The 27030-nt window shown below is 35.8% G+C and overlaps 1 protein-coding gene across 2 annotated transcripts in view; it reads left to right on the forward strand.

The window, feature by feature from the left end:
- The window catches only part of DNTT (DNA nucleotidylexotransferase), a gene marked incomplete at its 5' end in the record, with an annotated part of 141760 nt that overhangs the window by 55807 nt on the left and 58923 nt on the right, over positions 1-27030 (forward strand). The window contains 5 exons of one of the 2 annotated variants that reach the window (XM_079312924.1): positions 5171-5250; positions 8513-8687; positions 15142-15267; positions 24958-25128; positions 26433-26504. In XM_079312924.1, coding sequence (XP_079169050.1) covers positions 5177-5250; positions 8513-8687; positions 15142-15267; positions 24958-25128; positions 26433-26504 — 618 coding nt within the window. Of the gene's footprint in view, positions 1-5047; positions 5251-8512; positions 8688-15141; positions 15268-24957; positions 25129-26432; positions 26505-27030 lie in introns of those variants that run through there. The other variant, XM_079312923.1, reaches the window with a different exon arrangement.

Consider the following 27030-nt stretch of genomic DNA (forward strand, 5'->3'; position numbering starts at 1 on the left):
AACTGTGTAAGTGTTTTGTGATACTGCAGGCAGCTGCCACATTATTAGGTGAAGTCAATAAGAAATGGAAAGTATGCATTCTGTGGAAACTGTGTCAAGAGCTGTTTTGTGTTAAAAGAATTCTGCTGTCTGATGCTAAAATATTCTGCTATGAATTAATTACCCGGCTAGGTTACTTCTGCTGTAATTAGTTCTGCATTAGTGGAACACTGCACCTAAATAAATTTAAAAGGTGAGAATTCTGCTTCATACCACTGCTTTTCAGCTTCCTTCAGTTCAAATTTCTAGGATAAAAAAAAAAAAGGCTTCTAATTGATTTTTCCTTCACCTGCAAAATTCACAACACATCACTTGCATGAACATCTGTTTTGTTTTCTCTCTGTTGATAAAACAATGATGTCTAATCCTCATCAGCAATTCCTTCAGCTTTTCTGATGCTGGCTCTGACTTTTTCCTACAGCTTATTTCAGTGGAGTATGCAGAAAGGCTCTGCCAGGACTCACCATGCTGTTAGGTGTTACCTGTTGCTTTTGCTCAATAGCCAGAAACTGAGATAAAATTTACCTTGACTTGACTTACATAAACTCTTAAGAAGGGGGCTTTTTGTATAATATTATTCAAAAGTTTTTCTTCCCTTTGCAACAAAATTATCTATGATACTTATTCTTTCTTACTTCCCTCTTTTATATTACTTGGTCAGATCATTTCCTCAGCTTGATGGTGTTGGAACTTTCCTCTACCACTCAAAATTTAGTGTAGATTTGAAATATTTCTGTGAATCATGGCAATAGCCTTTTCCCAGTTTTCATTATTTTGGCTTAGGTACATCTATCTTTATTAATGCATCATGTTTTACTACCTGTAAATGTAGGAGGCATAAATCTCACACATACTGCTATTTGTATAATCTGTAATGTAAGTAGGTCTGGAAATGCTGCAGTGTCACTGCAAGGTACATCAATTCCACCACCTAGTAACTATTATAACAACTAATTAAAAGAAGATAAATTAACAATTTAGATGTTTTATTTGCAGTGTCCTACTAGGAAAGCAGAAGAGGGCTTAAATATATTTTATAGAAAAAGAATGATAAAAACTGTTGTTATAACAGCATTATAATTTATTATAATTTAACAGTGTTTATTTCTAATATTATATGGTTATATAAGAAGTTACTGAAATGTCCACAGAAAAGTTATTGAGTCATTGTTGAGATAAATAATATTTATAGCTGCCTAAATTTAGACTGTGCAACCTTGCTTGTTTAATTCCTTGTCTCTGGAAGGTTCCTTGGTATTTCTTAGTTAATGGAAATGTCTTTAATACTAGCAGTGAGATAAATGGGACTAGCTAAATAAATGCTGTTCCAAATCCAGGCAGATTTACCTTTGTAAACTATGCTTGGAAGAGATGTGTAACTGTCACAGGAGCTGCCTGGCCATGTGCATTGATGGGATTATGCAGATATGTCTCTGCTTGTTGCTAAAGGTTCACAAGGCTCTCATGAGACTAAAGTAAAAAGAAAACCATTGATGTACCAGCACAAAAATCAAAGAATAGTCCAATAACAATCACAACAAGGAGAAGCAACTACCAAATGCAGAGTAGCTAAAGAGAACAATTAAACCTTGTTACTGAACAGAGAGACTGAAGGATGAGTGAAAATAATAGTTTCCAGGGAATACAGACATATTGATGTGAGTAGGAAACAGCTCCTGCCAGGATTTGTCACCAATTACTTTTTCCCAATGCTATAAGGGAGAACCCTGGTGCTCTATTTAATTATTCAGAACTAGGATATTGCTCTTCCCTAGTATCTTCAGAAAGGGCTCAGGAAAAAAAAAACCTTTCTAGAATTCCTGTGTATGCAGTAAATTAAACAAGCTGTCAGCTCTTGGTGTGATTTGAGAGATGTTGCAAATAAATTTTTTTTTTATTCAGATTTCACTTTTAATTAAGAAGCAAAGAAAAAAAAAGATAATTTTTCACCATATTTATCAGAAATATTGTACATTTGGTGACAACAGCTACAACATTTTCTGTCCTTTCTAAGTCTACTTTATAAGTCTAAAGTCTATTTTTATAAATTTAAGTCTATTTATATGCCAAATAGCATCATACAGCCAAGCGAGCACATTCAAAGCATACCATCATTTAATAAGTTTTCTGAAATTCTTAGTCAAATGGCTTCTTATGGGGCTTAACATTTTTAATGGGAATAATTCAAGCACCTATACCTCAGAACTCTGCCACAGGCCTGTGCACTCATTCCTATGCCTAATCACCCCTTCTGTTAAGAAATTCCTCCTAATGTCTGACCTGAATCTCCCCAGCTGCAGCTTGAAACTATAAAAAGAGATGTGGGAGTATTCATTTTTAAACCAGGAATAACACCTGCTGCATTAAAAAAAAAAAATCTATGAATTGGTTAATTGGAAAATAGTGAACTACTGAAAAAAAATCTAAATGAAAAAGCTAAGGAAAATTAATCATTGTGAGAAAATACTGCATGAGAAGCTGTTAAGCCTATGTCATGTAAGAAAGCCTCCAATCACTTCTCTGATTTTTATTGTTGGTATTTGAGACATGCTTTCTCTGAAGGTCAGCAGATTGTAGCTATGTTTTAAAAGCAAATTTCACAATTCTCCTAATGAAAGCGACGTGTATGGACAAGTGTTATTTTATAAAACATTTACAATGCAGCTCACATGACAGCAGGGCACTGAAAAACTGACAATAATCAAGAAAGTGCAGTGAAAATGTGTGTGAATACTGAAATTCAGAGGAGCTGTACTTTGCAGCACTTTTACTTTCCAGCCTTTCTTTGGAGTTGATCAGTGCTCTGCACCTCAGAGGAGTTTAGGATTCTGTTGTTGGCACAAGAGATGATAAATATTTACTTAAATGGTCGTCAGTATTTGTGTCAAATTCTTAATCATTGCCTTTCATAGTGTGAATCCATAGCAAGAACATAAAAGTTTGTTCAGATTTCCCTCAAGGAATGTGAAATACTCTGAACTCCATGAGACTATAATGAGATGGAAAATTTCTGCAAGTTTCTGTGGTTTTAGGCCACGAATCATATGTGGTGTCATAATTCAGATAACAGTATACTTTTCCTTTGTCATAAATAAGAGACTTGCTTTTTGTCTGTTGTATTTGCTTTCTCTCTAATGTGTGTTCTACTTTCTGTGGTGCTGTCAAAAATATTATGATATAATATTGTAGGAGAGTAAGTAATTCACTCATCTGGGATATGGAAATCCCAGAAATTTTAGAAGGTACATTTAATAAAATTACATCATTGGCAGAGACTTTTTCATATTATACTGTGTTTATTAGAGAAAATCGCTTTGCATTAGGTTCAAAGCCAGAAATTGATTTCCAAAGGAGCTGAGTGCCTAGCTTGCTTAGATATTTTGAAAATCCCACTAGGTCTCTGTTTGCAGCCTTTTGGCATCTAAATACCCTCGAAAATCTGGCTTAAGAGTTATAACAGTAACACAAAGGAATAACAACTTGTTATTCATGCCAGAAGGATTTTAGTGGCACTGAGCATATTGATGTTACACTGGGGAAAATTATATTTACATGTTTTAGAGCACTGAATTAATTATAACATAAAATAAAACTTTGTTTAACATATGTAAAAAATCTGTTCTCCAACATATTATTCCTTGTAGGGATTGAGATAAAATGTTTTACCAAGCTATAAACAGAGAAGTGACCAGTTCAATGGCTTATTAGTAGTCTGGAGAAAAAGACATGGAACAACCAAAACAGATAGCTCAGCATTAATGCCAGATCTGTTCCTATTATTGTTTTTTTTTTGCTTCCTTGCTGCTATTCTTTTGCTTAAGCCTCTTAAAGTCAGTTTGTCCATTTTTCAGTTCCTATGAAAATATCTCATATAATTTCAAAATAACCTTGAAATGATTTATTTCGACAATTTTAATGTTATAAATCCAAAAGAGGAATAGATATTTTGGCTTCTGGGTTATCCCTAGGCAAAGGAAGAAAGGAATCCAGGCTAATCTATATACTCCACTATGTATATAATTCTTTTCATGGCCTCGGGAAGACCCCAGAGAAGAAAGCTCTATGCTAATTTTGGATGGTTGGTTTCTATTCTGATGAGAAATAGTTCTTTATATCTGAAATAATACAGTTGAAGCAGCAAGAGCTATAGAGTTCAGAAAATTTCAGCAGTACCTTTACAATTTAATTTTAAATTCAGGCCCATAGTTTCAGGATACAAGTTTTGACTAATTTTCCTGAAACTCAGCTTGTATATTCATCTGTGATAAAATAACTGAAAATATAATTGATAGATCTGACTTAGGGATTTTTCCATCTTGCTTCACTTCCTGAATATGAGCAATGAGAATTATAACATATAACATTTCTGATGTGTTGTAAAGGACTGGTAAATTCCAAATTCTCTGCTATGTTAAAAATAAAAATCCAGCTTGACATGGGAATAGGGGTATTTACCACTGAAGTAGATTTGTGCTGAAGTAGATGCAGATGCTGTAAACCTGGTTCTTTGTTCTCACCTTGCTCTAATAGAAATTCAGGGAGACACAGAACTGGATCCAACATGACACTGGCAAAAACTTTGGTGTAGTTCTGCAATGAGCCCCCTCCTCCAGATGAGGAATGTAAATGTTCTCCACAATCTCCTCTGTAACTGTGTGGAGGTCACTGGGTGCTGAAAGGCAAAAAGGTGGAACTGAGCCATTCAATCAGCCAAAGACCTGGTTGAAATTTTGAGATGATTTGGCTGATCAATATTATTTGGATACTCTTTGTAGGCAATGGCTGTTTTAAGACATGAAAACATTTTTGCACCTGTCTGGAGTATTTCTGTTGAAGTCCCAGCTGGTAGAGAGTGAGTGATGTTTCTGCATGTGTGGCACCTGCTTTTGATTTCAGAGGGGGAGCAAGAAAATTACTTCAATGGGTGGTGACATTAAATACAGCTGTTGCCTTGCAGAAAGCATGTTACCTCTGTTTTACCCAAGTGAAAGCATTTCTACCTTGCATCATGGACAGGTCCAAAGCTCCAACTGTAACCTCCCTGAGGAAGAGACAGAAAGGGTTGCATTTCCCAAAACTTTCCTGCACCTATGAAATAAAATTCAATAGCTTTGTCATTTTTATTATGCAGAGGAAGATGGGGATGACCAGAAGGACATTTTTGATGGAACTGGGAAGAAAAAAAGGTTTCAGGGTAGAAAGTGAGCTAAGGTAAGTAAATGTTTGTATATTTTGAAATAGCATGTAGTAATGCTGTGTGAAGCATCCTAATCCAATAAATATAGTCATACAAGTGACTGTGATTGAAGCTTTTGCCTGTGTTTTGGTGGATATACTTGGCACTATAAATAAGTATCAGGAGTTCAACAGGTGTTCCTAGTATGTGGTTTATTTCTACTGTCTTCTAGACAGAGAGAAGGCAAAGCACAAAACTTAGCAAAATTTCTAATTTTTCACTTTTAAAATGTGCATTTCTAATTTGTCTTAAATCTGTCAATTTTTGTGTGTCTCCATATCAATTGTATCTTTAACTCATCTGAATCAGTCATTTTTTGTTTCCCCTTTGAAGTCAGATTAAGATTAATCTAAACTTAATGGCCAATTTTGAAAATAAAAATTTAAATATACGTTGAAGGAAACAGTGATGGGTTGAGGGGGGTATTTGTCTACATCATCTCTGGTATTATATTATTTAACTTTTTTACCCTGATGGGAGTCTCAAAGTTATGGATTATGCTTTGGTACAATCTGGAAGGGCACTGGAGAAAAACCTTAGCAGTAAAACACCACAGATGTGGCATTTGAGAGTGAGAACATATTCCAGGTTCAGGTTTGTCTGGTTTCTGTAAACCAACTCATTCTGAAGGAAGCCTTCCTCCAAAAAGAGCTTTACATAAGTGCTGCTTATGTCATTGTGCAGTTTTCCAAAAACTGCATCACTGTTCTCTGAAAAGCTGGAGGAAGGCCAAGTATTGATCATTTCTCTGAATGCGTACAAAGAGAGTATACTACTGGGTCCTCCCTATAAAAGCTCATTTCCACAGACTTTTTTTTTCAATCCCATCAACTTTGAAAGTCTGAGTAAGAAGGGAGGGTGAAATAATTTGTAAAGCAAGATTCAAGCAGGTATTGAACAGAAGTAGGCAATTAGCATCTGATCCAAAACTAACTTAATTCTTGGGGAAAAAAAAAATGCAGAGTGCTGTTTTGGATTCTGCATTAATAATCTGTAGGGGACTGTGTAAATGCTTTATCTGGGCTTCTTTGACACACAACTATTTATTGCCTGTATTTCAGGCTTTCTGTAAGTTCTATGAGGCAGGTGTTATGTTTAATTTCAGTTTAGCTGCTACTGGATAAAACAAAGCCATTTAAATGTTGATTTTTGCTTTTGAAAATGCCAGAGGAAATGCTAAATTTATTATGTTCTGTGCCAAGAAAATCACACAGCTGTACAGGTACAAGAGGAGACTGGAGCACAGCAGCTAAAGTGCTGCTGTGAGCATAGTGATGGCAAAGTTCCCAGCTCTGCAGCTTGGTACAAATGCATAACTTATGAATATTTTATATGAAGTGAAATAAACCACAGGAAGCAGAAGTTCTATGTCTCTAACTGTTTTTATATTTTTTAAAACTCAAATAAAAAGATGTGGCAGTTTAATTAAAGTGGGGCCTAGCAGGTTAAATAATAGTAGATCAAACAGTATTTCATGGAGATTCACTTAATCTATGTTTGTAATCTTTTAGAAAAAAATTAATTGGGATTTATTCTTTTTTCAATGGACTTTGCCCTGCAAGTTCCACTATATGGAGAGAAAAAAATTGTGCTATAGCATGATGCACATTTCTGAAGCACAGTCCTTTCAGTACCTTTCTTATATTTTCAAAATACAGTATGTTTATTTCATTGGAGGGTATTTGATAACAGTTTTCTATGGAGTAATTCCAGTATTTGCCATTGCCATTTCATGACTTGATGAAATTGGTGATTACTCATTTCAATCAGGATCACAGAGATAGGCCAAAGGATTTTCTTGGTTTCCTGGATGGTAATTTGCTTTGAAAGGTTGTGCAGTCTGCCTTTGACAGCACACATCTTGTTTTGAAGTCCATGTGAATCAGCAATCTCCACCAGTGGGATCCTCTCTGCTTGAACAGGCTGATGCTCAACTTCTCCAGGTGTTACAGAGGGGTTGCTGAGCATCCTGTCAGGTCCACTGGAAATTTACTGTATATGCAGAAGGCTGTCACCATCATGGGCTAGCAGAAAGTCAGAGACTTTCAAATGGATGTGGCTGCCATCAAGGCAATTTATGTTCCAGCTCTAGCTTTCCTTCTGTGAAAATATTGCCAAATAGTGACACTGCCAGTCTGTGCCTTTCCCACAACAAGTTTAGGAATCTGTTGCCTGACAGTAATTAATGTTGGAATATATTTTCTAAATACTGAAGTCCTACAAGTTGATGGAATTGAAGAATTTTCTCCTTTCTCTCATTTTTTTTCCTGTGAGTGATGGCACCCTCCTGGGTTGCATAGGGAGCCAGAACACTCAGAACCATTCAAAATTTCCTACCCAAGTCTGTATTTTTCTAAACTTGCTGAGAAGCATCAGCAGGCCAGGTAGAAACTTACAGATCATCTTAACTGTGCACATAATCTTTTCTTGAAGCACAACTTTGTCCCTGTCCATTATTTCCCTGTGATGGGTACAGAAGTCTGTCTTTTGAACCTTTAAAAGGATCACCTTTTAATCAGGTAATCCTTTCCAATGCTGTTCTATACAACAACTGAAATTTACTGCAATAACATTTGTGCTATTGTATTTTTGGCCAATATATAATGTATTGATTAACAGTTCAAGCTGTAAATTTTGTATTCACTAAACCATCAGTTTTGTTATACTGGCTTAACAGCAAGGAAATGGTGTTTAGATAGGGCATGTAGTTCATAAGGTTTAATTCATGAATATTTGGCAATGCCATGTGTAATGAACAGCTTCATATGAGCACAAAAACTTGAAGTATCAAGAAAGATATTACTAGCTTCAAAGTTTAAAATAATAATTGTTAACTGACTTTTCAATGTTACACAGTGATGAGGAATATTGGGAAGAGTCTGCCAGGTGTTGTCAGCAGCCTTTTAATTATGGTACTGCTTGTGTAAATGAAATATTTTCAGAATTGCAAAGAATGTGTATTGGGTTAGAGACTATGGAAGGTAAATGATCCTTCAAGAAAGAAAATGCTGCACTTACAGGAGCTGTCAGACTATAGTCTTTGCTCAAGGCAGAGTCAGTGACCAGAATAAATATATAGTGATACGAAAACTTAAGTGCTTCCACATCCTAATATACAATATACACTACCATTTTCAGGAAGTGGATGGTAAGTAAATACAAAAATAACAACTCTGTATCTGTGTACAGTTGTATTCAGTGAAAAAAGAGAAAATTTTTTTGTATATTTCTTGACAGTGACTCTGTCACTCATATTGTGGCTGAGAACAACTCTTACCTGGAGGTGCTGGACTGGCTGAAAGGACAGGCTGTGGGTGACAGCTCTAGGTTTGAACTACTGGACATCTCCTGGTTCACAGCCTGCATGGAAGCAGGAAGACCAGTGGATTCAGAAATGAAGTACCGTCTCATGGTAAGACATCTGCAGTGTGAATATAGTGATACTCAAAATGAATGCCTGTGATTTTATTTATTTTTTAAAACTAAAATATATATTGTTGCATTATTATTTTTTAATTTTAATTTTTAAAATGAAATTTATATGAGGAATTCACACGGATTTGGTAGATTAAAAACACCTTCTGTGCCTTTATCAGTGTCTGGTTATGCTGAGTTACTGTGTCATCTCAGGTTACAAACTGGTAATACAGAATCACAGACTGGTTTGGTCTGGAAGGGACCTTAGAGATCATCCAACTCCCACTGCCCTGCCATGGGCAGGGACACCTTCCACTAGATCAGGTTGCTCAAACTCCCATTGAACCTGGCCTGGAAAACTTCCAGGGTTGGGGCAGCCACAGTTTCCCTGGACAATCTGTTCCAGTGCCTCACCACCCTCACAGAAAAGAATTTCTTCTGTACAGCTAGTTCAAATATCCCATCTGCTGGTGTGAAGCCATTACGCCTGGCCTTATCACTGTGCCCTTGTTACAAGTCTCTCTCCAGCTCTCTTGTAGCCCCTTTAATTACTGAAATGCTGCTCTTAGTTGTTCCTGGAGCCTTGAGAGGCTCAACAGCCCCAACTCCTCTGCAAAATCCATCAATGAGGCACTCGTTGCTGTTCTGGTATTTGTGGTATTTGCTCAAATATGTCAGTATCATGGTAGATATCCCAGTGAGAGCAGTACATTTCAATGGGTTGTTGATGGAATACTTGGCCTCCCCAAAGCAATGCAAAAATATTACAACTTTTGCTGTTGCAGGGTGGTCATCTAACAGCTGGGCTCTTGAAAAACCTGTGAAAAGAAGACTAATGTAGTCTATGGACATGTGTTTGCAGACTTGGCACTCGTGCTAGGAGAAGAAAAAGTTTTATTATATTCTATTATCTCTCAATGGAAGCTGTAAGTCAGAGGATATTGTAAATGGCAGACTGATTATTTGATGCATGGTGTTTGACCTTGAACCAGTGGATGATGATGTTTTCCTCTGGTCTATACCTGACAAATTATCTGCTAATTTCTCAGATTGGAGCGTAGTGAGAAGCAGTGGTACTCAATGCACAGACTGTGAGTGATGGGGTTTGGTGGGGATGCCAGGTGAGCTGTGCCCAGCCTGTGCCCCTGAGCCATGGGACAGGCCCAGCACTGCAGCTGGATGAAGCTGCTGCCTCGTCCTGCACCCGCCCGAGCCTCGGCCTTGATCCGCACGGGCAAGGAAATCAATTCATGTGTCAAGAGAAGTCCAAACCTGTTTAAAGCTCTCTGGGGTAAAGTGAGGGATTCCTGCTGATTCCTGAGGGTCTGGATTAGGCTCTGTGTGAGCTGTGAGCACACTGGGACCACGGCAGGGTGTGCAGCATGTGCCCTCCTCTGAGGCACAGGATGCCTGATTTAAGAGCAGCATTGCGCTGTTTGCTGCTTCTTCATTTTGGTATTTAGATTATGAAGGACGATTCATAAATGCCATCTTTTCCCAAGAAAAAATGTAGCCCCTGATTATTTTTTTTCAGTCATATTGCATTTTCATTGCCAGGAAATAGTTCCCAGTCTTTTACATATAAGAATTACTGTTTAATAACAGTTTGGGCTGGGGGGGAGGGGGGAGTGAATACACCAGATGGAGCTGTCGCTCTCAGACTTAGCATGATTCCATGACAGAATATGTGTTAATATTTGAAATCCTTCCAAGGATATATTTTTGCAATATGTTTATAACATTTTTCAGTGAATCTGCTGGAGGGAGAAGAGAGCAAAGAAATTAATACCAAAAGAAACATAACAAAAGGAAACCTTATAACCACTGCTTAATTTTATCTTACAGGCCATAAAAATATAAATACAGAGAATGCAAAGAAGTTATCTGAAAAACTAATGCAGTAAAACAATGAACAAAATCCTGTGAACCTTCCTGAGAGTTTCACATCAGCATTAAAAGTAAACCAAATTACCTTTTATGTACGTTCTTAATTTCAGCAGTATGAGGAGACCTATAGATTCATATAGCTCAGAAAAAAATGTTTTCATAATTCTTTTCTTTCAAAGCAAGAAACATCTTTGTCTTCCTCCATAATTCCTCCAAATTTTTTTTAAGTTAATGAGAAGGCAACAGTCTTAGTTTTATATAAAACTCCTTTTGGAATATTGGTGGAGCACAAATTTCTGAAAAAGGTATCAGCACTGTCAGGAGATCATTATTATACTTTGAGACTGGCGCTGCAAGTAAAAGCTTCTGTTTTTATTGTAGCATAAATATTTCTAATAAGATTGCTAGTAAATGTAGAGTACAGAAGGAAGCCAGTGACAGTTATAGTGTTATTTTTAAAGCTTATAGTTAAAACCAATCTTATTTGTATAACTTCTCTAAAGTAATAAACATTTTGTAAAGCAAACAAGGAGAAAACAAGAATTCTAGGAGTGTAGTAAATTTAAAAATAATTTTTTGTTGCAGTGTCACCATGCTAATTCCTTTTTCTGCCTTGAGAAATGAGGAAAGATTGAAGTAAAGGTTAATTTTCTTTTCAAGTACTAAACTGAACTCATACATAATGTAATTTAATTGGAATTTCACTGAAGACAAATTTGGTCCGTTGTGTCAGACTTATAAAATGTGAAATGAAAGTGAATTAACAAACCTTGAACTCAAGCTAGATCATGAAGGTTTTGAAGTAAAAGGGATGGATTGCAGTGAGGGAATGTTTTGGGTGAAATCTTATCCCCATGTAGTTTTGTGGTCAAATTCCCATTAATATCAGTAAGATTTTGTCTTTCAGATCCTACAGTAGCCTATTTGGAAGGTTATTCTTCATTTGGGACATTTGTTTTACTGCATTAGTAAAAAGAAATGCCCTTCTCCATGCAAAATAAGGGGAATAAAGTCAGAGTTACAGACCATTAGCTAACATCCTAATTGCAATTGTCATTAAAGTACATCTTTCTGTGGTAGTGAATGATCCAAGAGATGCTCTGATGTCAGTGATTTATAGAGAATAAAAGGTTGGTTGACCAGATTTAAGATGGACAGAATTATTATTGATTCATTCAGTCACAGTTGACTTAGGCTTAGTAGCCATCATTTAGTTTAATAAGCTTTGGAAATATGGTAGCCAAATATCTGCTTTAAAAGGGAAGAAAAATATCTCTCTGGCAAAGGTCAGCCCTTGTCTAGAGACACCTTTCCTACCACAAGCAGATGGATACCCTTGACAATAGCAGGACATGGATGTTAACAGGTACACAAGGGCATCCCCCTGTGCTAGGAAATGTTGATGTTTCTTGGGCTTTGAAGGAAAAAGAGACAGAGGGGAGGCTTCCAGAGAGATAAAATGAGAGGAAGAGTTCTGTGAGGGCTGCTGCAGACTCAGCAGCCTTAAGAACTGTGCTGTGACTGCATCTCTTCTGCCTTTTCCTCAGTCAGAACCTAGAAGTTGTTAGCTAATTAGGGTTTTGCTTTTGTTTTTCCTAGAAAGAAAAAGAGATTTATTTATTTGAACAAAGGATTTTTTTCCACATTAGCCATCTTTTGATCCTTTGTTTTATCATGTGTCAGGAAACATATTTAATGTTTTCTGGAGCATCTCACCCTGTTTCATTGTGAAAGAGAGAGGCTGTAAGTAATGGAAGAAATCCTTCATTCTGACAGTCAGAGTTTCTCAGGAAATAAAAATGAAACTTATAAACTGTCTGCCTTCTCTTCATAAAATGCTGGATATCAGAGGACTTTATTATTTGGTCAATGCTGCCTGGGCTGCTGCCTGGTTGTTTCTGTGCACTTCATTCACTGCTGCTTCATTTTTTCCAGTTATTTCCCTATGTCATTATACTTCTTGGTGTGTCAAAAAATAATTTGACAAAGAGCAAAGTAGTCCCCCACAAGATTAATTCTGCAGCCAAGTCTGTCTGCTTTACAAATTGATGCAAGTGGTAAAGGCTGTTTCTCCTGCTTATGCCATGTGGAAAATGTCACTGAAAGAGTAGCAAATGACATTCACTGCAGCCTGGATGTGGGGTAGAAAGTCTGACTACCTCTGATGATTAAGTAGCCTACACATTTGGATGTTTTTCAGTGGTTGCCCCTGTGCAGTGTACTGCAAATTCATTTAAATGTAGAGTTATATTTAAAAAAAAAAAAAAAAAAAAAAAAAAAAAGCTTATATTTTCCCATTTTTCTCTTATCTGTAGTTGTTTCTCCTCAGTACTAGAAATTATTTTTGATGTAATGAGTTTTCAGGATTCCTTGTTCTACACTGTAATTGCTATTGATGGAAGTTTAGGTTTGTCCTGTAATCTGTAAAAACAATTTTTTTCCCCATCTGATTTTCTCAACAAATAGCAGTATCAATTCAGCTCATGTTCTGCTGCTGATAGATCATTTCTATAGTTCACATGTAGGCACCATAATATTCCCTACAAATCAGCCTGTAGTAATTATTGTTGCCAGATGTTTTTGTTTTTGCTGTTAATTTTTATCCAAAATCTCTTCTGTTGTTATATATAATCAAGTCCAGTTACCTAAATGCATAACTCTTACTGCTTAAAGAAAATGCTCAATTATCTCTGCTAAGGCAGGAACAGGATGTTTGTGTCTATCACACTCTTAAGTGCATGGATTTTCTGCATTAGTTTTGCCCTCCTGCATAGTATGAGCCAGTGCTGCTGTGGGGCTCCTGTTTTTGTGTGTCTGTGTCCTAGTGAAGGTAGAAGCTTATTATATATTCTATTCAGTAACATTCTGTTTGTTCACAGTCTTTGCAGCTGGCACTATCATTTCAAGCAGTATATTAGCACTAATCAATCATAGTTTATATGATTTAAAATCAATTTTAAAATATAATTCATGAATGTGTGCAGAAGTGGATGAGTCGTGTTGTCCTGACTGAAACCCATTTTGGTTATTCCCAAGACTGGTCTAACACATAAAATAGCTTTGTTCCTTTCAGAGTGTGCTATGAAAACCACCATATAATTCACTGCTCCTTCACTTGTGCAAGCAAATACCTTTTGTGTGCGTGTGAATACTGTTATTTAACTACTTTGTGTCAAATACAAAGGTAATTCAGCATGAAATTAGATGGGGGTGTGGCTATGAAGATAAACACACGCTCACAGGTTTGCTAGCCTTTTGTCTGTGTGATTGGATACAGGGGAGAAAGGGCTCATCATTCCATTATTGGTGTGAACGTTTCTGTATCTTCATTTTTTAAATTGTTATTGTTGAATCCTTTCTTTGTGGCTTTTGGATAGTGCAATGCAATAGGTTTTTGTCACATTTGCCAAATTTTTCAAGCAAAAGTACCAAGAGCAAAAAATACAGAGAACTGCTGAAGGTACTTCATGTTTCTGAAGTATTTCAGATTTGGCACATTAAAGAAAGGAAAGAATTGAAGGACTGGTTATATAAAGCAGCAGAAAACCAGTTTGAGTGTTCCTTTTTCTGACTGCTTCCTGGTCAGGGCATTCACATGTTGAGGACTTGTGCTCAGGACTCTCTTTTGTCAGTGAGGATATGACTCTGAATCCTGCCTTGTGAGAGAATTCAGGGATGGGCTGCCCATAGACCTGAAGACATTGGTCTATTTTGCATGGAGCAAACTTAGGTGAAAAGTGAATGAGCATGGAGGCAGCCTGGAGATTAGGAAATGCCCTTCAAATTTTGGCTTCTGGCTCCTTTTCCTTGCTTTGGTGAATGTATAAAAATTCTGTCTGGATTGTATCAGCACCTATGGCAATTGGCTAAGGGAGAAACCACATCACCAGCTGGCTGTTGGGTGAAAAAATAATGGCAATTATTTTTCTGTAACTGTTTATAAATATTTTCTTCACTCTAAAATGACTCAAAAATGGAACATTTAACTTAATGAATTAAATCCAAAAAAGAAAAAGTTTTCTATCATTTTACCTGCAAGAAGGGAGAAAACTCTATTTCCAATTCATACAAAAATTTTTACTCCACTACTGAATTTAGCTGCAAACTGTGAAAAAAGTCAGTTGAACATTTCTCTTTGGTCTAGCATCCCTAATCTTGTATTGAATAATCGAGTGTTTTCTGTAAAAAATCCATGTTTTAGAGTTTATCTGCACTTAAAGCTTTGTAGTTTTTCAAACTTACTTCAATAGTGAGAGTAGTAGAGACACACATAATTTAGGAAGATTTTTTTTTTTTTTTTTAATGCAGTGACATTGAAAACTCCCTGTTAGAAGTTACTGCAGAAAATCAAAAATCCCAATAATCACCAGATAAACTATACTGTCAGTCCAGCCAATGTGAAATCAGCTGTTTTTCACAGGAGAACGACAGGAACTTTATTATTTTCTTGCATGCTCTTCATAGGTTTGTATTTTTGTATTTTGGGCTCATGAAATGTACTTTTTTGTATTTTTAAGCTTTTTGCCATGTCACTAATTCTTCTTTTTTTTTCTCCTTACTAGGAGCAATGCCAATCTCCTCCCCTGAGTGCACCTGAATTGGAAATGCCAGCATTTATTGCAACAAAAGTGTCTCAGTATTCCTGCCAGAGGAAGACAACTTTAGATAACTACAACAAGAAATTCACGGTAATATTTATTCTAAAAAATAAAAAACGAACATAATTAGAATAATTACTATAATACTTGCCTCAGTATTTTCTGTGGCACCCTCAGCAAATTCATGAGTAAACAGGCAGCATAATAACAATTCAAAAAGTTATAAATCTGCCATATTTAAATTAAAATTGAGTGCAAGCTTAATTGCATCCTCTAAGTATTGCTGAAAGCTTAACACAGTGGATCTTTAAATACATTAATAGCTTGTAAACACATGAATTTTTAAAACAAATGATAGAATAACATTCCAAAAAAGTCTTTTAGCCTTTCATCAGAGTCTTATGTGACAAGCTGAAAGTATGAAAACGAAAGTTTGGTTTAGGTGAGTCCAAGGTTCTTCACAGTTGCTGTGCTGCCTTTTGGTCTGCCCAAGTGTTCAGTTCTTCAAAGGATGGTTCTAAACTTCAGATTTTCACAACAGAGCACTTATGAAAACAGACTGCATCTTAATGACTTCAGCATCACAAAACCCCTTTTGAATTGTCTGGTTAAATAGAAATCTTGGAGACTGTCATATATCCTAATTAAAGCTCATAAAATTGCACATTTCAGAGGTATGAAGGGTTTGAGTCCTCTGGTCTAAATTCCTCTGGAATTATTGAGCTTAATGGTTCCTCCTGGCTGGCTCTAAACACTCAGTGGCCACAATTCAAAAGGAAACATTTCTCAGACTCTAATGTACTGCAGTCTAAATATATCTGGCATAGTTACATGTTTCAGCTATAACATCAAACACCTCCTCATTTTTCTACAGCTTTATTATTTATTTTGTTTTTATTATTCTACCTTGTTTTCCTGTAAATACATACAAATATTTCAAGAAAATATTATTTGAAATATCCAAATAAAAAGAATAGCAGAGATACCAGTTATTTATGAATATAAACCCTTTACAGGGTTAGAAGAAAAACTAAAGTTAAACCTATAAGCAACTCAAAAAATATCTTGATCTTGGAATGCACAGTTAAAAATTAAACAGCCTAAAATCTGACTTATGGCTTATGCTTTGAAATAATCAGCAATTACATCAAATGTATGTTACTATTTATGGCTGTCAAGTAGGTTAAACTGTTGGTTATTTACAATAAAATCACTTTTTGAGCAACATGATAAGAATTGAATTTTGACCCTGTTTTGAGCCTGAGGTTGAACTAGAGACCTCCTGAGGCCTCTTCCAACCCCAATGTTTCCAACATTCCCAAAACTGCTTCTTTTGAAATGGCTTTATTTCCCCACTTCCTGCTAGTAAGACAAGGCTGTGATTGGAACCATTTAACCTCTTGAAAGCAGCAGTTCTTTTTCACTGTTTTATAAATATCAAATACAAGCTGCTGTAAGGTAAAATGTCAAACCAGAATATGACTGAAACCTTATGTAAAATTCCAAACTTCTGTGAGAAATATGAAGTAAGTGTCTTAGTTCTACACCTCCTGAAAAGAGAAGAATGTGGGACCTTGCTCTTTGATGAATTTTCTGTATTACAACATTTTGTCAGACATTCTAAAGGTGAAAAATTGAAAAAAATGTGACAGATAATGGCAAGGTGAAATGGTTGCTCCCAGAAGGCACAAAGTTGTTTTACTTGTCATTAGCATTTAGACCACATTCACTGAGCAGTTTCTGTTGTACCTGTGTTTCAGAGGCAGTTCCTAAATTACTTCCAGGTTTATCAATGCAGCAGTATTAATGTCAAAGTACAGCTTGTATTTGGTAAGTGAATTTAGCTGAACATGTTAGAAGTGGGGCAGTTTGATGATGAGAGTACTGAGATTCCCTTCTGTTGCCCTGTATATCAAACATTTCTGAGTCTGAGTAGACACTGGGTTTTGTGGTGACAAAGGTATCAGTTTTTCATCTTCAATGTATCTTGAGAGTAACTTCTCTGAGTTCATGCTGTGTTTTGTTTCTGGAGGTGGAACTGGACAAGTTTATATTATGTGAGTCTGTCTAGAATCAGCACCTTGACAGTTGTAATGAAACTCCTTAGGGCTGGTGCTCTTATTCCTCCCCACCAAAGCTGGCAATGGTAGCTGAAGGGCTGGGTGTTTATGGACTGCCAGAACTGGCCCGTGCCTTGGACAACTGCTGGTTAGTCTGCCTAATGTCACAGGAGTCTGATTTTTATATTTGCTGTTGCTTTGTTGGCCTTGTATTAATCCTGTAATTCATGTTCTCAAATAAAAGCATTCCAACAGATTTTTCAGTGCAAGCACTTAGCAAATGCACTGAAGCATTGGTATAATTCACTTGTGCCTGTGGGCAGCCAACCATTAAATGACAGATTTTCCCTGGGTCAATACTATACATCCTGAAAATTGGGTCCAAACCATCCTGAGTTATGTGTTGATGGTAGTATTTTGTTATAACAATCTTATTCCGTGAGACAGGCTTGTTCCCTTTTCTTACAGATTTTCTGTTTTCTTTGGTTAGCTTGTTTTCTGTTCATGACCATAGCAGGGGCACAAAGCTATTTTTACTAATTCATTCTTCAATGAACTTTTAGATTCTTCCTTTTACTGGACTTTACCATATGTTGTATTCAGTTCCCCTTTCAAATAAGTAGTGGTTGTGTTTGAGAAAGTGTAGTAATTACATTGGAACAGTGACTACTAGCAATGTGGGTACAGCAGGATTTGTATGTCCTAGTTTATTGGGAAAGCATCTTCTGGGGACTTGATTTATGAAGAAACTGATAATTAGTGGCCCTTTTTAACCTTGAGTCCTGTTCTGCATATAGTTCATAATGAAAGACTACTTATTAAAAAAAATAGCAGAGGTATTTGGTGAGCACTCATGAGGAAAAGGTGGTGGTTTAACATACTAGGTGCAATTTCTGTATTCAAACATCTCATGTTTCCTGTCTGTTGTAATAGCCAGAAAATAACCTGCAGAATGTTACAATAACCCAGTTTCACACATGGAAAAGGCTACAGAAGGGTTGACAAAAATTGCAGATGTCAAGATTTCAGTATAGGGCAAATTCCAGTCAAATAATTTATGAGCTGCTGCATAGTAAGGCTTGTTGTGTGAACAATATACAAAGAATGTCAAATGTCAAGAGCAGACAGTGAACCATGTTTCAGTTCATGGAGTAGAAATGCAATGCTTCAGGCTTGGTCTTTGTGCAGTTTTTGGGTCCCTGTGGCCTTGGGGTGTGCAGGCTGAGAACCCCTGGCACAGGCTTTGCTGAGCTGAGCTGTGCAGAATGCACCTGAACACATCACCCTGCTCACAGGTGAGCTGTGGCTGCTCAGGTGGGTAAAGCTGCAAAACAAAAGAGCAGATCCTTTGAGCAGAGTCTGTACCTTAGCAAATTTCCTTTATGTTTGTCTTAAATATTAACATTATTATGAAATATAATATTACATTATTGTTCTCTGGTTTATTTGGAGCTATCTTCCCACTCCCACTGAAAATATACACTTGGAGGCTACGTTGTATTTTCTTGTGCTGAAATAAAGGAGTCATTCTGCTGTGCCCAGGAGGGGTTGTTGGATTTGAATACTAATACCAGACTGCAATAGAATTCACAAAGACATTCTTCTGTGAGGAAAATACAATTTAATTCTTATAGAAGAAACTAATTAAGTCAGAGGCAAATGGTTCTGTGGTTCTGAGGCTTATTGCTAATGCTACTGGATGTTACTTTGCTTTGGCTGTTACTCATGGTAATGAGAATGTGGATGTTTAGCACAGGAAAGATGCCTGGTTTCTTTTCCACTATGTTAGGGCAAAATAAAAAAGAAATATTTCTTCTTTTGTATCTACAAAAAAATGTATCAGTTATGCCAGTGGCTCAAGCAGTTATTATTATTATTATTATTATTATTTCATTTTAAAACATACCTCAGAAGATCCTCAATTTTAGTTTTATAATAAACTTGGGAGCTGTGTAGTAGAAAACTGCTAATGGAATGGATACTCTTAATAACACGTAGTGTCCCAGTGACATAGCTTGCTTCAGTAAAAATTCTCCAGACTGCACCTCTGAATTATGATGTGAATGTGTGCAGTGTATATATATATATGTTAACACTAACTGCATTTGTATGCTGTGTCAGCAGGTATTTTTCACATTTGTACGGTTTTCTTCTACATAATGTGGAATAATACAAAAACTCATGAATTCCACTATTTTTTCAAGAAATGAACTTGTTATTGTTTGTTAATATGAGAAGCAACTGGAGATAACAACATTTATTCCTAGTAATAGTGTTTATGCAAGGACTTTGAGATCATTCACATTATGCTTTTATTGTTACTTTCTCAGCTTCTTTGTTTTTCTAGCTGATGTAAAATAACATGATAAAATCTTTGGATCCCAGAAAGTGTTGGGCTTTTCAGTACAGATACAAAAACATAAAAATCAGATTGAAAAAAAAGGGATAATTTCATTTATATAGAAGTCACTTCAGTCAATATTGGAGGTTGGCCTAAATTGCTTAATTCTTCTTGAAATAAGCACCTGGAAGTGCTTATTTTCTCTCTATTTTCTCTCTCAGTCTATACAAACGCCATTCACATGCCAAATATCTCTTCCTACCAAAATGCAAACTTGAGATTTACAGTGGTAAAAGAGAGGAAAATTATTTGGATGAAACCTGCATTCTAAAACTTTGGTCAGTTTTGTTTGGTCATCAAACACTGATGTTGCTGATGTGATGAGAAGTAGGACCCATCCTTTGGATTTGCAGCCTACTAAATAAACAAGCAGAAAAGAGTGATTGAGAGGGGAAGCAATTTAGCTCAAATTGCTGTTCTGAGTGTAACAGTTTTTCAAACACATACCATGTAAGATTTTTGGGTTTTTTAAATCACTATTTGCAATTTAGCTCTTTGGCAGACTGAACTTACTTGTATAACAGCGTGTTAATATCTTTTAAATTTGTTCTGCAGCAGTGTTTGCAGACTCAAGTAAGACAGGGCCTTTTTATGAGAGATGCTGTACAAGCACATTGTGAAAGCTTTAAAGCCCTGGAGTGTTCACAGTTCTAATAGAGAGGGAATGGAAGATGACAAGATTAAAAATGGTAGGGAGGTGTGAAGCAGCTTTCCAAGGTCTCAGAGCAAAGTTGTGAGTGTAGGCACAGCAGTAAGACAAGTACCCTCTCCATGAAACTGTAATAAATTCTTTACGAAACATATTGGATTTAAAATATGTTTTTGGTTCAATATTTGTGATTTCTGTTCTAGCAGAGTCTTAAATTGAGTTCATTAAAGACTGTTTTGCAAGCAGCAATGGACCTGATTGTTGTTGAAATGAGCAGGACAGTATGAAATAGCTCATGGGACCATTAATTTGTTTTGCCTTTCTGCATGAAAACTCTGATAATCATGCTGAATGTTATTGGGTCAACTATTCAGAGACAGAAATTAGCATGGTGTTACTGATTATTATTTTTTTCTGAGAATCATTCTCATATATTAGTTGAGAATCTTGCACTTTTTGTTGGTTTCACATTAATGATTTTTAGCATTTATAGTATCTTAGTCTGTGTTTTTTGCATATGTAAGGTGATAACTGGTAACTTAATGTTGGTAATGATATTTTATCTTGTAAGTTCTTTAATATCTCATATTAAATGAGATCATATTAAATGAGATCTCATGAATCTCAAATGAGATTCAGAATTCCTCTCTACATCTGTCACCTTTCTTATTTTTACAAAATTCAGCAAAATCTAAGTTCTTTTTGGATTTCACCCACTGGAATCTGGAAGTGCATTTAAACCTCAAATTTTTCCATAGTCCAAGTCTCACTAACAAACATTCCATAATTTCACATATGGAAGTAAAATTTCCAGTAACAGAAGAATTGAAATGTAGCCCATATCTGTTCCATTTTTAATTAGAGCAGACCCTGCAGAGTACTCTGGAGATAATGAAATTCCCATGGACAGGAAATCTCTGGAAATATAGTTTCCTCTTAAACTGATACTTTGTAAACAGAGTAATAATCAGAGTAATCTGAGTATTGATCTGATTGATAAACTGAAGGTAGTAGTTTAGAATGAATGGTAGCTTTCCTTTTTATGCCACCATAAGTAGACTTCACAAGAGATCTATTAGATTGTAGATTTTTCTTAAATAATATTCAAGTTTTATATGCTTTTCCCCTGTACAATATTATTCAATATGAACTATACTATTTAATAGACAGCAATTCTGGTTGCTGCTTTTTTTTTTTTTTAAAGAAATGTTATATCAAAAGGAATGTTAAAAGTAGTTTTATGTTAAAAGACAGATCTATAATTAGTTGCAGCATTTGCAGGCAATGTGGATTTTTTGCACAGAGAATAATGAATATTCAATGCTCTTTAATTGTTTATTTTAAACAGCTTAATGAGCTTCACAAAAGCAGAAAAACATTGAAAAATGTAAACTAGAATCATAAAAATGCTTTGATTATATTTTCTCATTGACTATCAACAACCTCTGAGTAAAATGCTTTGTGGGATTGTATTTTCCAATAGTGATGGTGACACAGCTTTTTTGAGAACTGCCAGTGGGAAGGGACTGACACCTCTGCAGCAGGGCTGGTGCTGGTATATGCAGACACAATTATCACAATGGCTGATTATTCAGTGTAGAACACTCACCAGGTGTGCATGTGAGAGGCTGCCTTTTGGGAGTGACAAAAAACATCCCAGGACTTTTTGAGCACTCTAATCAAGAAGCTGGTTTTGCCAGTCTCTGCCATTATTAACACATGCTGCTGAGCAGCTGCTTTTGGGAACCACTTTTCTGGCTATGTTTATCAGTATAAACTATTTAAAAGAGAATGTAACAATTATGTCTTTTAGCTCTGTCCCTCATTAATGCTTTTAGTATTAACTTTATTAAGACATTTCTTGCCAAACACTGCTTTCTTGAGCATTTATGTGTACAGATTATAACGAAAGAAAAAAGAAATCAAAAGTAATATTAATGTTGTGAGCTGAACTGTAAATCTCACTTGAAGCAACAATTAGCATATTCTATTACATAGTAAGAAAGAAACTTTGAAGTTGATAAAGAATAAAAAAGTGTAAAAACACGGGAGATCATCCAGAAAACCCCACAGCAGAGGAAACAGCAGAGTCATGTTGTCCCACTGTAAAATATATTTCCCCATTTGCTTTGCAGTACTGTCTCTGCTGTGTCTTTCTTCCATACACAAACTGGGATGAATCCATGACCTCAAACTGGTAGTTTCATCTTTTTGCTGCATTAGTTCTCTTTCTAAATGGAAACTACAATGTGCCTGTCTTACCAAAAAGTCTGTAATTACATACAACATAATCTGTCAACTAAATAAAGATCTTAAGTGTGGATAAAAAAAAAAAAGAGGCAGTTGAATAAATCCAACAATTAGCTACTGTAAGAGATTTAGAGACAGATGTTAGAAAGCTAAGGCTTGTGCATTATTTTTCTAATAGACTGAGGTTTTGTTTTGTTTTGTTTTGTTTTTTCCCCCAAAGGAGCATTCTCTCTCCTCTTTTTGATTCCTTATACCCAAGGGATAGTTGAATGTAAATGATGGTTGAAACTTCCAGATCTGGCATGTTGCTAAACAGCTGTGCTTCTCATGAGCTCTTTCATGAAATGTTATGAAGATGGAATTTCACAGCCCTTACTAATCAGGGTAGCTGGTAAATAAATATGCAGCTAAGGGAAGGATTCTTAGTGTGAGACAGACACCAGGCGACTGATTCTCTCTTAGGGAGATCAAGGTGATGCTGGTGATACAGAATAAAGCAAATTGTAGCAAGGCCTACTTTTATACACTTTAACACTTAGTTAAGTGCAGGGAAAAAAAAGGGGGGGAAATGAAGTGGTTTTGTTCAGCTACAGTACCCACTTCTTTCTAAGGAAATACTGTCAAAACATTTAAGTTCTCTGTCCTGGGGTGACTCTTTGTTTTTTCTTTTCATTAAGAGGAATGTTTTGCAAATTTTCAGGAAAGGAAAGATGTTTTCTTGAAGATTTAGAGTAAAACCTTCATTTGGTTTCAATGAGACTATAATGTTTATTAGATAAACAACACACCATGCCAGATGGTCTATTTTTATAGAACTGACCCAATTATGAAATGCAAAATGTGGATAATCTACATTCATTTTGAAAGGTATGTTTTGTTTTAAGGAATTGTTCTGTTTTAGTGATCTAAATGATGGTAGTTCAGGTAAAATCTCATTGTTGTTTAGATGAGGCTGCATTCATTCAATGCAGGGTGAGAGATGCTGTTTTCTATTCCATACAGGTAATAAAGAGCTGACTTCACTGGGGTTGCTGTCATATCAGTCAGTGCTAGGGCTTGGGACAGATTCACCTGGAGATATTTCACATGTAGCATTTAGGATGCACAAGGCCTGAGAGTTTTTACTGGCCTTTGTCTTCCAGTAGAAAGCACAAAAAAGAAAATCTAAAATTATTTTTCTTGAAACTATATAAACTGTATATTCAATGCAAATGAAATGAAATTTGAGACTAAACATGAACAGTGAGGGCAGGTAAAAGACACTTAATCTTTTTCCTTCCTATTTTGCATTGGAATCATTGCTCAGGTAAGCCATTTATTGCCTCTTGAATTTACTCATGTCTATTCCAAAAATATTTCTGAACAAGCACCTGGCCTACATCTCTGGGAAGTGGTGATTGCAGGCAGATGCACACTGACAGCCACTTCTCCAGGTTCTAGATAAATATTCTCAACAGTGAAAGTCTCTTCTAGTAATAGTCCACTCTTAAGCATTTCTGAAGAAATCACTTAATTTTGTATCCTTCAAGTTTTTTGTGGTTTGTGCAAGATTTCACTCAGGCCTTTTTTTTTTTCCAGCTGCTGATCAACTAAAATCCTTCATAAATTCTTAGGTTATTTACAAAATTATTTTACAGCATTGGTTCTCTCTCAAAAGCTGATATTCTTCAGTGACAAACAGCAGCAAAATTCCTCTGCACCACTTCCAGAATACATATAAATATATATATTAATAGCAGCAAATTTTAGAAATGAAATGCAGGGAACAGACCAGAGGGGTCATTTAGAAAAAAACACCAAAACCAACTATACAGACATTCTTCAGGTATTTTTGAGTGCAATGTTAAATAAACCAAACCATAGATAATTAAAGAACCATAAAGAAAATGTGTTTCTATTTGCAAGGTTATACATCTGAAAAATGAGGAAAAGGAGAGTTTGTTCCCTAAACTGCCAAACAGAAACATGGCTACATGTTCGAAAAGATGAAGGTGGCTTCCAGTATTGCCACAGATTTCTATTTGGTTGTGTCTGAAAATGCAGATGTTGAATGCTGATCTCTGGATTACTTATGGGCATAGTTCTAAAGATTTTGATTCTATTTGACACTGATTTGTAAGATCCACACAGAATGCAGAAGGCAAATCTCACAAAAGGTTTTCAAGCTTGGCTGTGCTACAGACCAAAATATTTTCTTACATTTGTCTCTAAACATACCATTTTTATGATACTTGGGAAACATTAAGTTGCTAGAAAATAAGTCTGCTTTTTAAAAATGAACTCTATATTTTCATCCTAGTGTAAAGAAGCAATTATTGAATTAGCATACAAAGTAACCTTTCTAAGAAGCATACTGAATATTTTAAGCTTTTATTGAACTTTAACTTTTTTTTTTTTTTCTTTATCTCTCCCTGTCCCAGGATGCCTTTGAGGTAATGGCTGAAAATTATGAGTTCAAAGAAAATGAAATATTCTGCCTGGAATTTTTAAGGGCAGCTTCTTTGCTGAAATCTCTTCCATTTTCAGTAACCAGAATGAAAGATATACAAGGGCTGCCCTGCGTGGGAGACCAAGTCAGAGATATCATTGAGGTACTTGTGAATTATCTGCCAATTGATTCTTTTACAGATCAACATTTACAGGTCACAGAGAAGAGCACTGGGATTTATGTGTGTGTACACAACCTTCTGCATTTCCTTTAATAACAATATGTTATCCATGCTTCTAACAACAGAATGATTTTTGGAAACCTTTTGTTCTAACACAAGGCTCTGTCACTACACCCACTCTTAGGAATGAGGGTAACAAGTGAATAAATACAAGGGAATAAATAGAGCACCATCAGATTTGCACAGAATTTCTAAGGGCTCACTCTGATTCAGACACAACTGTTAATAATTAACAGTTTTGTTCATGTGACTTCTGCCCTTGGCAACATCACTTTACTCACTTGAATGCTTTATTAGAAATATTACTTTTTGTGGAAGTGGTAAATATTTTAGTACTTTAATGTTAAATCTTGGTATGTTATAGCAAGTTATATATAGTTATAGGAGAGCCTTTTATCCAGGTGATGGATGAATTCCACATTCTTACTGGAACTTAGAGTATTCCCTGCATTTTTCTTCAGTTCTTAGCCTTTGCAGGACCCACATCTCTGAGTGCTGCTATTCCAGCTGGCAGCTGCTCAGGGCTCTCAGCTATTTGGAGAGGTCATTGCTGAGTGTTGTGCTTTGCTCTGGCTCCTTCTTTGCCCCATTCCACCAGTTAAGAATGCTCAGAAGGGCTTGTGATACCTTCCCTGTGGGGGGCTGGGATTAGTCATGATCCCAAAGAAAATAGAATGGTTTTTTTATTATATTTTGGTTATATTAGTGGTTTTCTTTGTTAGTTTTGCTTTTAATTTTTATCAGAAAGACTAAAGAATTGTACACTCCAGAAAAAGTGTATTTATTCTTACAGTGGTCTTACTTTTGAGAGTAGAAAACTCAACCAAATAATGAAATCTAATTTTCAGGACAAGTCATTGATAGCTTATGATAAATAACTGCTTTCTGCCTGTGACTTTATGAGTAAATAAGTACTGTGAAATATATTCCATGGTCCCAGTTTCTACTTCATCCTTGAGTAAATTTATGAGTGAGTAAGTACTGTGAAATTTATTCTGTGGTTCCAGTTTCTCCTTCATCCTTCAGTAATTTTCTGTCTTTGAAAGGGTTGCAGAATTTGATCCTATGGGAATAAAACAATATGCTTGCTAGGGGTTCTCTTTATTGATTGATAAAGATTGATGCAACTTGATTTTAGATTATTTCACTAAATCTTATAATTGAGGTAAGGTCTTACAATTGATTTTTAAATTAATTTTTTTATAAGTAATATTTTTCTTGTTTAGGAGATTATTGAAGAAGGAGAGAGTTCTAGAGTTAAAGAAGTGTTAAATGATGAGCGATACAAAGCATTTAAGGTAAATCCTTTGAGTTTTGTTGCTGTTGTTTAAAATTTCCCTCCCTATAGTAGAACTTGGACGAAGCCATCAATTTTATTATAAAGGGACAACAAATATCAAGTACAAAGAAGGATAGGTCTTGAATAAAAAGAAAGGAAAATCGAGAAACAGTGATATGAAATAATGTGAAATAACTTTCTATTTCTAATTAATGTGATGTATACATAGTTGCTCTTAAGTAACATAATGCAACTTACTTGTTGCTGTAAGTTTAATGTGATGTTTATTTCTGCCTCAGCTGTTTATCACTTTAACACTATTTCATTTTATTGTGGAATTAAGAAAATGCCAGGTGAAGAAGATGATTCAGATCTTGTAATATTCTTTTGTGTGAGGCAGGAGCTCTGGAGTTGGTTCCTTCTTAGGCAGATTGTGCAGACTTAGTCACACAACTTCTTATTGCTGGGAATTCAAATCACATAAATACTGCAGTTCCCATTTCTGAAATATTTATTGAATTCTCCATTGGAAACATGTAAAAGGA

The sequence above is a fragment of the Erithacus rubecula genome (genome assembly GCF_903797595.1).
Source record: "Erithacus rubecula genome assembly, chromosome: 9".
NCBI lineage: Eukaryota > Metazoa > Chordata > Aves > Passeriformes > Muscicapidae > Erithacus > Erithacus rubecula.